Source organism: Paramisgurnus dabryanus, chromosome 10 (genome assembly GCF_030506205.2).
Source record: "Paramisgurnus dabryanus chromosome 10, PD_genome_1.1, whole genome shotgun sequence".
Taxonomy (NCBI): domain Eukaryota; kingdom Metazoa; phylum Chordata; class Actinopteri; order Cypriniformes; family Cobitidae; genus Paramisgurnus; species Paramisgurnus dabryanus.
This window is the reverse complement of record NC_133346.1, coordinates 15,577,633-15,592,312: the sequence shown is the minus strand read 5'-3', so window position 1 is coordinate 15,592,312 and position 14,680 is coordinate 15,577,633. Positions and strand designations below refer to the sequence as shown.

The window sequence follows — 14,680 nt, the reverse complement described above, 5'->3', positions numbered from 1 at the left end:
ACAGATGGCTATATATTACAGAACATAATCTGTGTTTTAGCATTTCTATATTATGATTATGCAAATAACTTTTTGTTTACATTTTATTAAATGAAGCTTTATTTTTCAATTAATTTGACTGTATTTAATGTGTGTGTGTGTGTGTGTGTGTGTGTGTGTGTGTGTGTGTGTGTGTGTGTACCTTGGTATTTATCATGTTAAGATAGGAATACCAGTAAATTTGGACCTCGTGGGCACATTTGTAAGGTCCCCATGAAGAAACAAGCTTATAGATGAAACAGTATGAGGTTTATTGAAAATGTGAAGTAGTAGAACATTTTGTGTGATGGTTGGGGTTAGGGGAAAGAAATAGAATATAAAGTTTGTACAGTATAAAATTCATTACGTCCAGTGTTGGGAAAGTTCACTTTCTACATGAACTAGTTCAAAGTTCAGTTCACAATTTTTTAAATTAACTAGTTCAGTTCATAGTTAATAGTTCAACATTTTGAACTAGTTCACAGTTCTAAAAATGAACTAATGTATAGGTCTTTTATCCATATTATTTTATGAAAATTATTGTCATTATAACCCATATAGAACCACAGACAGCAATTATTTTATCAGTTTTAACCTTGAAGCTAAATGCATCAGATTTCATCTTCATATCCAACTTTAAATCGCAAACCGCATGTGCACGTGAAATTGTGTGAGCTTAGTCAGAGTATATTTCAAGATCCAGAATATGCGTTAGCAGCCTATGTTAATCGTTAACGATTTGGGACAAATATGACGTTATTTAATGTTAAACTATGTGAGTGGCACGGCAGGGCTTTCAGCAGTGTCCAGAGTCACTGTGTAACCTCAATGCTGCCAAAATATGAACTTTTGTTCAATGAGCTCGTTCAGGCACAACACTGATTACGTCTATGGAATGTCCCCACAAAACATGGAAACCAGAATATATGTGTGTATATACTAATAATATTAACCTATACGATTAGCAAGTCCAGTTACATGAACATGCTGCAGCAAAACGTTTTCAACATGTACCCTACTGTACAAGTATCTAAATACATCACAAATAAAAGCAAGGTGGCTGGAAAAAAAAATGAGGGATATTTTATTTCAAAGATACGAGTTTAAGAGTATAACAAATAAAAGCGCTTTTAACTCTTTCGCCGCCATTGACAAGATATCTCGTCAATCAAGAGAAAACGCTTCCCTGCCAATGACGAGATTTTCCGTCTTTCCACAATACCGTTATTATCCACCAGGTGAATATTAACCACTAAAGGTAGGATGAAACAGGTTTTTTTGTTTGAAAGCAGAGGGTCTGTTCTTTCATTTGGTATATTGTATGTTTATATATTTAAAGAAGAACATTTTCTGGAAGGCATTAAACTTTGTTGAAAATCATGAAAAACGCTGGCGCTGGCTGGCAACTTTTTAAAAAAACGCTGGCGGTGAAAGAGTTAAATAATTGTCTGTACTTCAGAACACGTTTCATTAAACTGGGAAGTTTGCTCATCACATAATGTATTTAACTGAACCACATGTTAATTTAGCCAGTATTCATTGTTGGGACAATAATGTCAGAAACCAACATTGTGACATTCTATTGTAAATTTAAGTTCCTTTATGCATAAATATTTAAAACAATTCTGTAAAAAACTTCCTTTCTGCATTAATACTTGCCACAAAAACATATAAGCAGTACAATAGCATTCACTGGCATTCGATTTTTACCGTCTTGCATTCACTGGCATTAGTTTGATACCATCTTGACAACACTATATGATAGCAGATTTTAAAAAGTTCCTAAAAATGTTGAATCACTGAAATGGGAGATATACAAATAAGTACTGTTCACATCTATGCCGAACCTGATCCTATAAGAGGTAAAGTTTAATGTTTCTTAATTTGTACTTAAAGTACAGTATACATGCTTTTAACTGATGTTAGAGAGATTAAATTTTTTTTTTCTTGTTTTCCTCAGTGAGAGACCCAGTGAAGATGAAATCTTACAGAACAGCTACAATGTGTTTGGTGCTGCTGTGTGTTCTTCTACTGACTGCAGTCATAGTACTGTGTGTGATGTTCACTCAAGAGAGAGATCGGCTAATGAAGAATCTTAACACAGCAGGTAAGATTCTTTTGTCTATTTATTAACTTCCTACAGTATATAAAAGTAATAAGATTATTATATTTAAAAAAATATATTTAAATTATATTTAAAAGATTATTATGAATATAAAAAATATTCATAGTTGACACCGTTACAATGGAAGTGGAAACTACATACTACTTACTACTGAAACAACCAATTGCTATATCCTGTCTAGGGCTGGGCGATATATATCGGGGGATTCTCATACGTGTTTCATCAGTAAAGCCGGTTCCATGATTAGAAGTAAATCGCCATCAGCTGCTTTTAGATGGAGAGCATTTAGTACATAGACCCGTAGTTCAATTTTATTTTAATTAATGCGAAATTGCCCCCATTGTCAGCGAATTACAGCTGTGTGTAGTAAATGCCGATCTTTCTGAAAGCAGCTGATGGCCATACTTCTAATAAATGAACCGGCTTTACTGATGAAACACGCATGAGAATCCCCCGATATATATATATATATATATATATATATATATATATATATATATATATATATATATATATATATATATATATATATATATCACCCAGCCCTAATCCTGTGTTAATATTGTGCACACCGTTTTTCACTACACTCTCAGAAAGAAAGGTACTGTACATGAAGGTATATACAGTATATACTGGCAGTGTTGGATTGGTTACGCAAAAAAAGTAATTAATTACTAGTTAATAATTACATCTTCAATCATGTAATTAGATTACTGTTCAAATTACACTCTGCAAAAAGTATTTAATTACTTGTTACTAATTACTTTCTAAATCCTATTTAGTAAATGATACAACAAATAGGCTTGAAAAGGCTCAAATAAAATATAAAAGTACATAAATTATTCTGGTCACACCTTTTAAGGTCCAATTCTCACTATTAACTAATTATTAACTACTTTTGCCTCAAAATAGTCCTAATTTCCGCTTATTAATGCTTAGTTAAGTAGTTGTTCAATTTAAGGAATGGTAGGAATTAGAGTAAGGATGTAGAATAAGGTTTTTCAGAATCAGGCATTAATATGTGCTTTTTATGTATTAATAAACAGCCAATATCTCAGTAATATTAATGCTAGTAACCATCCAGTTAATAGTGATAATTGGAAACTACACTGGAGTGTTACGATTATTCTTATTACCTCACCAAAGTATTAAAAGTGAGAAGGATACAAAGAAAACATGAATTGTAATGTTAGACTTTAAATGCACTTGTTAAATCAACCCAGTCTCACCCCATGGCGTCAATATTTGACGACACTTGACCATGCGTCAATATGTTGACGCGGAGGGTATACCTTTCGCGTCATTTTTTGACGAACTGGGGACTTCAATACTATTAAGTCCGTTGCATTCTCTTTCCTATTTTCTTACCATTTTTGCATCGGTTTAGGGTTAGATTTACATAATGACATCCCTACCCAAACCTAACTCTAACCCCAACGCCAGGTGACAACTGTTTAATTTCGATTACCTAACTGTAACCCCAACGCCAGGTGACAACTGTTTAATTTCGCGTACACTGTTTAATTTTGCGTAATCTAACCCTAAACCAACGCGAAAATTGTAAGAAAATAGGAAAGAGAATGCAACGGACGTAATAGTATTGAAGTCCCCAGTTCGTCAAAAAATGACGCGAAAGGTATACCCTCCGCGTCAACATATTGACGCATGGTCAAGTGTCGTCAAATATTGACGCCATGGGGTGAGACTGTGTTAGTTAAATCCACTATTGTGTTGTATATATTTGTTTTACAGTCCATACAGAGTATTTAGTTTAATTACATCAGAAGTAACTGTAATTAAATTACTGGAAAAATAAAAGTAATCCCTTAATTTCTTTAAGGAAAAAGTAATTAAATTGCAGTAACTAATTACTTAGTAACTAGTTACATCGAACACCTCAGAGGTACCTCATGGGCTCTATCTTACACCCGGCGCAATGCAGCGCAATGCGCGACGCAAGTGTCTTTCGCTAGTTTCCACCCTAATTTTCACGTTTAGCGCCGCGTTGTTTAAATAGCAAATGCATTTGCGCCCCCTTTTGCGCCCATGGGCGTTCTGGTCTGAAAATGAGGTGTGTTCAGGCGCATTGTTGGCGCGTTGCTATTTTGAGGCAACTAAAATAGACTACGCCATTGACCAACAAAAACCTGGTCTAAAGTCTAAAGTCAATGGCGCAATGTGTTTTATGTTATTTAAAGAGCGCATTAGTAAAATGCGCCTATAAACGGGAGGACAACGCGGGTTTGCTTATCACAAAGTAGGCTACATGAATGCGCAGCAGCACAAAAATGCTTTTAAATATGAAAGATTAAAGGATTGAATGTAAAAGATTATTATTGAGTCTCTTGGACATATTTATAAATGAGGACTGATTATGAGACGTTAAGGCGCAAAGAGCTGCTTCACCAGCCTGGTAAGTAAATAAATGCTTTGCTTTGAACAAATGCGTCTGTTTTTAAATGTTTTTTTTAATGCTACCTCACGGATTTATTGTATATAATGTACCTGTGGATATGGTGAGATGAGAAACATTTGTAAGTAATGCTTAAAAAACTCTTTGCTAAAAAAAACGCTGTCCAAAGTGCTGAAACGTGAGGAGAGCCGTTTGTAATTTCTTTATCTCCTGTTTGTTACAAATAAAGTATTTTTAGAGTACAAACCTTTTCTTAACATACTTGTAAATTATGTTTTGATGATATTGGATAGCCATACATTTAAAGCAATTACAAGCCTGCTTTTTACTTCCATGACTAAAAGAAAACGGGTTTTAAAGGTTTTAATAAAAAATAACAATTTCAATACAAGTGAAAAACAACACAATTATTTAACATTAATCTTAAACTGGGGATCGTCTTCCTCTGCTTAGTTTTTCAGTTTACAAAGTCCGTCATCTAAATAGGGATTAGACATAGCGCCAGCGCAACTTGCTTTTAAAGGGGATGAGAGCTGTGACTCTCATTGGTTTACTGCACGTTACGCCCAAAATACTCCCATTACAAAAGGACCTACCCTTTTCGACCATGCGCTCGGCGCAAAAACAATTTTTCCCGTCGTTAAATTAGCAAAAGTGGATTCGGACACGCCCATTTAGACGTTGCGCTGTGCGCTTTAGACAATGCGCTTAGATCGTTAAAATAGAGCCCCATATCTTTAACTAAATGGTACATATTAAGGCAAGTCACACGAAATTACGTACCTATAGTCACATAATTTTTTTTATTCTTTTCGTGATACTGTCACGAATTTCAGTGTTTTTCGTGATCGTATCACGAATTTCTGTTCGTGTGTCATTGTCACGTATTGGTTCCTCAACTGTTTTGTCCTAGTTTCTTACCTTTTTTGCTTCGGTTTAGGGTTAGACTTACAAAAAATGACATCCTTACCCAAACCCGAACTCTAACCCCAGCGACAATGGTTTAAAATTTAGAAAATATTTTATAATGTTGAAAAATGTATAATGTTGAAAAAACAGTATAAACCAATACTTAAAGTGACATCCTAATGCAAACATCAAATCTAACCCTAAACCGAAGTGAAAATGGTTTGAAAATAGGAAAAAGCAGTTGAGTAACCAATACGTGAAAATGACACATAAACAGAAGTTTGTGACAGTATCATGAAAAAGAAAAAAAACATTATGTGTCTATACACTCTAAAAAACAAACGGTGCTATATAGCACCAAAACAGTTGCTTTGGATCGTAACGATAGAAGAACCATTTTTAGTGCCATATAGCACCGGTGAAGAACCAGTGAAGCACCAGTGAAGCACCTGTGTAGAACCATATAGTGCTATGTAGAACCATATGTGGTGCTATATGGCCCCTATATGGTTTTACACTGGTGCTTCACTGGTGCTTCACTGGTGCTTCACTGGTTCTTCACCGGTGCTATATGGCACTAAAATGGTTCTTCTATCGTTACGATCCAAAGCAATTGTTTTGGTGCTATATAGCACCGTTTGTTTTTTTAGAGTGTAGGTACCTAATTTCGTAAGACTGTGCAGACATATTAGGACCTTTTTATGTACCCATGGACAAAAAGATACAACGTTTGGGCCTTTTTCCTGAGAATGTAGTTGGTCACTGACAAATAACACAGTAGCAATTAGGAGAAATCATCTTTTTTGTTATACTAGATGAGAAAAGGAACATCAACATTTGTGGTTTTGCATAACAGTTTGGTGTAGGCTAGATAAGAACCAGGATCTAATAATTGAACTGACTGCTTTAACAGATGGATGGATTTACTTTCAATCCAGTTTGTACTTCATTTCACCTGAAAAGAAGAGCTGGACTGAGAGCAGAAGTTACTGTAGAGAGAGAGGAGCAGATCTGATCAGCATTAACAACAAAGAGGAACAAGTGAGAAAAAGATACTGTGTGAAACAATAGCACCATTATGATATAAATTGACACTTGTTTCTTCATAGGATTTTGTTAATAAAACTTGTAAAGAAATCGTCTGGATTGGTCTGACTGACATTGAGGAGGAGGGCAAATGGAAATGGGTTGATGGCAGCACACTGACCATTAGGTGAGAAATTACTAAATGTAACTGATTATATCCAATAAATGATTTTCACAGTCAGTATCATATCACACAGAAAACAACACCGAAGAGCTAATGATGATCTGTTGTTTCAGATTCTGGTGGCCTGGAGAACCCAACAATTATAAAGATGTTGAAGATTGTGCTCTATCTTATAAACAAGGGTGGAATGATGTGCCATGTACAGATGCTTTTCAATCTATCTGTGAAAAAAACATTTTTAAATGATAAATATACAGTACTTCTCAGCTGGCTATATCTACCACAACAAAATCTCTGTGTGGGCATTTTTATAATTATACATTTAATAAATACAGCTTTTCAGTCGATTAATTTGATTGTATTTAGTAGTGTGTTTAGTATTGACTTTAAAACTGATTATCTCTCATAATAGCTTAAGAATAAATATATCTCTGCAACAACATATTGTCAAACTTAGCAGTAAGAACCTTAATCTGTATTGCAAATTTTTTTCCAAACTGAACATACCTATTTTAACTAATTCAACACAACAGTCACAAAACGTTTTCTAACACCAGCCATTGTCAACATATACCCTACTGTACAAGTATCTAAATACATCACAAATAAAAGCAAGGTGGCTAAAAATACATGAGTGATATTTTATTTCAATGATACGAGTTTAAGAATGTAACAAATAAAAGAATTTTAAAGAATTGTCTTTACACATCTCATTAAACTGGGAAGTTTGCTCATCACATAATGTATTTAACTGAACCACAAGTTTATTTAGCCACACAATTATTCATTGTTGGGACAAAGCTACCCTATCTTAAGGCAAATCGTGTTATAGTCACAAAATATTTGTTTCTTTTTTTATGTTCATGGTACGATATTCTGCTTTTTTCGTGCCATTGAGCATGAATGTCTTTTTCGTGTCACTCAGCACAAATTTTTATAAATAGTTTTTGTGTATGTGGCACGACTTTCTTTTCCTGTCATCATTTTATGTATTGTTTTTAGGGCTGTCAAAAGATTAATCGTGATTAATCACATCTAAAATAAAAGTTTGTGTTTACATAACATATGTGTGTGTAGTGTGTATAATTAATATTTATATATAAAAACACACACAGTCATGTATATATTTAAGAAAAATTGGTTATATTTATATATAAAATATTTATATTTCTATATAATATAAATTATATAAATGTTTATACAGTATATAAATGCAAATATTTCTTAAATATACACATGAATGTGTGTGTATTTATATATACATAATAATTATACACATTACACACACATATGTTATGTAAACACAAACTTTTATTTTAGATGTGATTAATCACGATTAATCTTTTGACAGCCCTAATTGTTTTCTAATTGTTTTTTTCCGAATTTTAAATCATTATTGCTTGGTGTTGGAGTTAGATTTGGAGTTTGGGTTAGATTATAATTTTATGTATTGGTTTCTACATGTTTTTCTCCCGCCTTTAAAACTATTTTTGCTTGGGGTTTCGGTTAAGATGTCTGAAATTTAACAGAAAGTGATTCTAACCCCAACCCTATAAGCAACAATGGTAAAAAAATTACCTTACAGTTTTAAAAACTGTCCAAAAATGTCCCCACAAGGCAAAAAGTTACTGGTATTACTATATTAAATGTCCCCACACCATAGGTACAGGGTCATACACCTTTTCCAATAAAGCAATAAAGCATAAGAAACGTTGCACCGACATGAAATGTCAACTTATTGTCAGTAGAGTATAAGTACACTGCAAAAAATTATTTTCAAGAAAAAAATTCATAGCATTTTTGACTTATTTTCAGTAAAAATATCATTTTTTTTTTAAATTAAGATTCTTTTTCTTGATGAGAAAAATGACCCAAGAAAATAAGCCTAGTTTTAAGACCAAAAATATCACATTTTAAGTGATTTTGAGCATAAAATAAGCACAAAAAAAATCTGTAAATGGCATATGCAAAAAAATCTTGAAAATTTTTCTTAAACACTAAATTCAAGAAAAATTCAAGAAAAATGTACTTACCCCATTTTTTTTTGCTTGTTTTATGCAGAAAATCACTTAAATTTGATATTTTTGCTCTAAAAACTAAACTTATTTTCTAAGGTAATTTTACTCATCAAGAAAATACATCTTGATTTGAGAAATTTGAGATATTTGTACTAAGAAAAATTTGTATAAAATAAAAATACTACGTAAGAAAGTCATTTTTTTGCAGTTTAAAGTCTGCTTGATAACTGCTACTATTTTATTGTAATGATATATATTACTATATATATTAATATACAAGTTCATGCCAACTTATAGTGCTAACACCAACCCCTAACCTGTAACATTATATTAATACTTGTCATGCTTTAAACTGAAGTTCCTCATAAATACTTGAAACTATTTGGCAAACAAGTTCCTTTCTGCATCAAAACATGAAACTTAAACACACATGAGCAGTACAGTAGCATTCAGTAGTATTACTTTGTTGCCATGTTATCATCTTGATCATACGGTAAATGACATACTGTTTACAGAAAACTACAACATTGAAAATGGATAACTTTAATATTTATGTCAATGCTGATGCTATAAGAAATGAACTTGGAAAAAAGATTGCAGATTCTAATCCAACAAGAACCTCACCATCACCTCAACTCACAGGTATAAGTTTCATTATCGATACCAATATCATTATTTGTATTTAAGTACAGTTTCAATGCTTTTAATTGATTTTAGTCCTAATAAATGGACAAAAAAGGGTAACTTTATGCTTGTTTTCCTCAGTGAAAGACCCTGTAAAGATCATAAGTTACAGATCAGTTACAGTGTGTTTGGTGCTGCTGTGTGTTCTTCTACTGACTGCAGTCACAGTGCTGTGTGTGATGTTCACTCAAGAGAGAGATCGGCTAACACTCAAGAATGACAATCTGACAAAACTCTTTGAAAATGTTACCAATGAGAGAAATCAGCTAACACTCAAGAATGACAATCTGACAAAACTCTTTGAAAATGTTACCAATGAGAGAAATCAGCTAATGTGGGAGAAAAGTGAACTTCAGAAAAATCTCAATAAATCAGGTAAGTTGTGATCAATTTATTAAGTTGCTATATAGCCCTAATTATATTATTATTTATGGATATTTATAAAAATGTGGTTCTAGTACATTTACTAAGCACAGATTTTTATAGAATAATTTATAGGGAAATAGTTATGCAGAAACGCTAACGTGACACCATTTTCAAAACCATTTGTAAAAACCAGAAATACTGGTGATATATTCAGGTGACACCTTTAGAGAAGTGGAAACTTCACACACAACCGGTTGTGTTGTGCTTTGTTAATATTGTGCTCACAGACACAATAGCATTCAGGAAGGTATGGAATTATATTTACAGACCAATGAGACATGGAGAGATATACAGCTATAAAAAACCAATCTTACTCACAGAGGAGTGAAATCAATTAAGATGACAACAATTACAGAGACCAGTACAATTATTACAATATTTGTTTTTACATGCAACAACTTGTTTAGTTTGGTGGAGATATGAAACATGATCTAATAATTGAATTGGCTGCTTTAACAGATGGATGGATTTACTATCAATCCAGTTTTTACTTCATTTCATCTGAGAAGAAGAGCTGGACTGAGAGCAGAAGATACTGTAGAGATAGAGGAGCAGATCTGATCATCATTAACAACAAAGAGGAACAAGTGAGTAAAAGATACTGTGTGAAAAGATAACACCATTATGATATAAATATTATTTTGTTTATTCATAGAATTTTGTTAGCAAAATGTCTGGTACACAATTAAGATGGATTGGTTTGTCTGACGGTGCACTAGAGGGCAAATGGAAATGGGTTGATAACAGCACACTGACTTCTGAGTAAGAAATCACTAAATTTAACTGATTATTATCCAATAAATGATTCTCACAGTCAGTATCATATCACACAGAAAACAACACTGAAGATCAATTGATGATCTGTTATTTCAGATACTGGTTTATTGGACAACCCAACGTGAAAAGAGGAGAGAACTGTGTCGCGTCTTATCTTTTATGGTGGATTGTTAACCCATGTTATAACGCGCCAATATCATTTGTTTGTGAGAAATGTTTTATATTTATATAAACTATGTAATGACACAATGAGAACTATACTGAATCACAGACTTAAAAGGCCTGAAATTAATCATTATATACACTACTATCATGTTTACTGATATGCAACTGTTGTTAACTTGTATAAATGCTTATTGAAGATGTGTAAAACAGGAAGAAAATGCACAACCACAAAAACATACTTCAAAGGATGCTGAATAATACTTTATGAGGCAAATTATTTTAAGTTTGTTTATTATGTGTTATTTTGATTGGAAAAGCATGCAGGGCAATCAATGTTGAGAAAAAGCAGTTTTTGACTACATAGGATACTGATGTACTAAACATCCAAACAATTCTCAAACTAAATAAGTTTAATTTTCATATGGCAAAATTGCTTTTCTTAATTCATATTATTATGTTGTTTATAATAATAAGATATGTGTACTTTATGAAGCACAATTGTACTATATTCAGTTTTACAATTTAACATTAACAAAATTTTTATGAAGCTTATTATTAATAAAAAGAAAAAAATCTTGAAAAATGTTGTTGTTCAAGTACTTTTTGTTTGTTTCAAAGATGTTTAGATTTTCAGAATAAATAAAACTAAAATGCTGATTAATTTTTTTTCTGTGCACTTTTTTGCTGTTTTCATTAAAAATACACTGCAAAAAATGATTTTCTTTCCTAGTAGTTTTGTCTTGTTTTCAGTAAAAATTTCAGGAAATTCTTAAATTAAGATGCTTTTTCTTAATGAGCAAAACAACCCAAGGAAATAAATCTAGTTTTTAGACAAAAAATATCACATTTAAGTGATTTTGTGCATAAAACAAGCAAAAAATCTTAAACATTTTTCTTGAACACTAATTTCTAAATTCACTAAATTCAAGAAAAAATCAAGAAAAATTTGCAAGCCCCATTGGCAGATATATTTGCTCGTTTGGACAGGGAAGAAAAAGAAGAAAGGACTGTTGATCTCTACATCACTGCAGAGACTGTGAGAGACCTTAAACATAAGAAAGAGGTGGAGGAATCCAACACAACAATAACCAAACCAGCTGAACATACAGGTACTGCGTTTCTGCTAATATATTTCCTAATACAGTACATATATAATAGCACAAATAAAAATGTAAAGTAATGTTAAGAGAGTTTGTGTCTCTCATTTTTAGGAAGTGAGCGTGTGATGAACAGAAGTTACAGATCAGTTTCAGTGTGTTTGATGCTGCTGTGTGGTCTTCTACTGATTGTAGTCATAGTGCTGTGTGTCCTCATCAATAAAAACAATCAACAGTTTAACATCAAGAACAAAAACCTCACAGAAGAGAGTGACCAGCTACTAACCAACAATACCAACCTCACAGAAGAGAGAGACCAGCTACTATTAAATTATAAAAATTTGACGGCAGAAAATGGTAGATTATTAACTGACCTTAATAAACAAAGAGAGCATTTAAATGCAACAATTGAGATTCTACTAGCAGGTATTTCTGAAATACATACAGCATTTAAAAATAAATTATACTGTACAAAGACGTATAAAAAACATAATAAATTATATGATTCAGTATGGGTGTAAATAATGGGCTATAGCTAAACTGGTTGTGTTTACAGATGGATGGATTTACTATCAATCTAGTTTGTACTTCATTTCATCTAAGCTGAAAAACTGGACTGAGAGCAGAAGTTACTGTAGAGAGAGAGGAGCAGATCTGATCATCATTAACAACAAAGAGGAACAAGTGAGTGAAAGATTTGTGTGTGTGTGTGTGTGGGGGGGTGTATATTAGTACAGTTACAGTAGTGCAGTTGTTAAATCTTCTCATTGTTGTTTTTCTTCTCTGGATAATTTTAAGAAAACGTCTGGTCCAGATTACTGGATTGGTTTGACTGACAGTGATGAGGAAGGCACATGGAAATGGGTTGATAACAGCATACTGACCCTTAAGTAAGAAATCACTCAATTTAACTGGGCCCGGTTCCCCGATAATGTTCACTCTTAGCGTGCTAAGAAGACTCAAAAAGATATATCTTACCAAAGTTGTTGATGTTCCTAAGTGTGTTCCCCGAAGTGTTTCTTAGGAAGCTTCTTAACACGCTGCCTCTAAGTGCGACGTAACAATGTCGCTGTCCCAAGGGAAGGTGCTGAATTATTTGCGATCGATCACTCAGGGATCGATTTTCCACTTCACGCGAAGGTTCATTACGACGTTAAGAAAGACAACACGTTACAGTATATACAAATGGAACATTACTCAAATTATTCCAGTCACATTTATTTTAACATAGTTTAAGTTATCCGTAAAATATAGACTATTAATTAAATTATCAAATTGTCAGTAATACGGGTAGACGAACCGGTATCCCTCGCTATTTATCCACCCTCCTTATCCCGTTGTGCCACTTGTGCCGCTTCTTGACATGGGTTTTGACTTTAAAAAAATATGTAACACACTTTTATACAAATGTTAAGGTACTTAACAATCAGAATTGATTGGCAAGCAGCTGCAGTATTTCTGTTTAATGCGGTATTGCTTACCATTAATGTTTCAATAAAAAGCAACCTAGTTAGATAGAGAATATGGTCTGAGAAGATCTAGCAGCTCCAATGAGTTGTCTTGGAAGGCGATTTTTTTATTTAGCCACGTCAGGCAAAATGTCAAAAGGTTTAAGGGTTGACGAATAAATAAATTGGCATTGACTAAACAGTTACGCGGCCGGTGTTGTGTGGAAGTCTGTTCCCCCTATGTTTCCCTTTAGTGTAGTGTTTTTATAGCATTTTTATCACATTATACGTTTATTCTTTATATACATTGAAAGTTTTAATGGCTAAGATGTATATGTGTGCATTTATGTAATGTATCTTGACTGTTCTTGATTGTAATTCAATTATTTTTACAGTATGAATCATATTATATGTATAATATATATTTATTGTGTTTGGAAACATAACAGTTTTAAAACAAACAGTAGAGAAAAAAAAGAAAAGATAAAGACAGGCTATATGTTAAAAGACATAAAGCTGTCAAATATGAAATATTTAATAAATTGTATACTAGAATACATGATATTATTGCTTTTTAGTATAACCAATTGAAATCTTTAATCTTTCTAAATAAATTATAAATGTAACGTGATGAAAACGCTATAAACATAGAGGGAACAGACTTCAATGAGGAACAAACACCGGCGCCGTCTTTGATTCATTAGTTCTGATACCAAATAAAGTCAACTGCATAAATAGCCCTGTATCCATTGCAAACATATTTTATTATAAGTCTTAAAAATGTCCATAACATAAAATCATTGTCAGCATACCATAGTTTGACTTGTACTGCGCTGCGCTGATTTCTAAAGACTGCGGCGATAGCGTTTTGCGCTCAAACCACGCTAAGAGAGAGCTTACGAATGGTCCAGACCAACCTTACGAAAGTGTGACTTACAGAAGATATACTTAGAGTACGAACGTTTTGGGAATCGTGCCATAGAGTTAAGAGAGAGGTTAAGGAATAGGTTAAGAACTACTTAGCGATAAGAACGTTTTGGGGAACCGGGCCCTGATTATTATCCAATAAATTATTGTCATAGTCAGTATCATATCACACAGAAAACAACACTGAAGATCTAATGATGATCTGTTGTTTCAGCTTCTGGGACAATTCATCTGCCCAAGCTGAGCCCAATGGTGGAGCAAAAGAGAACTGTACAGCAACTTATTTACAAGGGTGGGCTGATTACTCATGTACTAAAGATTTCAAATGGATCTGTGAGAAAAACTTTTTTTAGTGAGCTGTTAAATGAGATGCGTTACTTCAGTAAACTGTGGAAACCAGAACTTTCAAGTCATTTTGTACAGTCTGAGCAGGATAAAAAAGTAATATAAGTCAAACATATAC

General features: G+C 33.0%; 2 protein-coding genes across 4 annotated transcripts in view; one reads left to right on the top strand and one right to left on the bottom strand.

The window, feature by feature from the left end:
- cadm2a (cell adhesion molecule 2a) overlaps positions 1–14,680 on the bottom strand; it is a 679,060-nt gene that overhangs the window by 121,397 nt on the left and 542,983 nt on the right. The gene's annotated exons all lie outside the window — the stretch shown is intronic.
- LOC135779876 (C-type lectin domain family 17, member A-like) lies at positions 1,719–7,289 on the top strand. Its single transcript, XM_065290780.1, has 5 exons — positions 1,719–1,880; positions 1,979–2,125; positions 6,379–6,506; positions 6,575–6,678; positions 6,789–7,289. Exons 1-5 carry the CDS (start codon positions 1,823–1,825, stop codon positions 6,919–6,921), a joined length of 570 nt encoding a protein of 189 aa, XP_065146852.1. The 5' UTR covers positions 1,719–1,822; the 3' UTR covers positions 6,922–7,289.

Bases quoted from the DNA above. Each gene is read 5' to 3' on its own strand.
- LOC135779876 (XM_065290780.1), top strand. From the start codon at position 1,823: ATGGGAGATATACAAATAAGTACTGTTCACATCTATGCCGAACCTGAT. The intron at 2,126-6,378 runs GTAAGATTCTTT...CTGCTTTAACAG, and splicing joins GAAGAATCTTAACACAGCAG to ATGGATGGATTTACTTTCAA. The intron at 6,679-6,788 runs GTGAGAAATTAC...CTGTTGTTTCAG, and splicing joins GGCAGCACACTGACCATTAG to ATTCTGGTGGCCTGGAGAAC.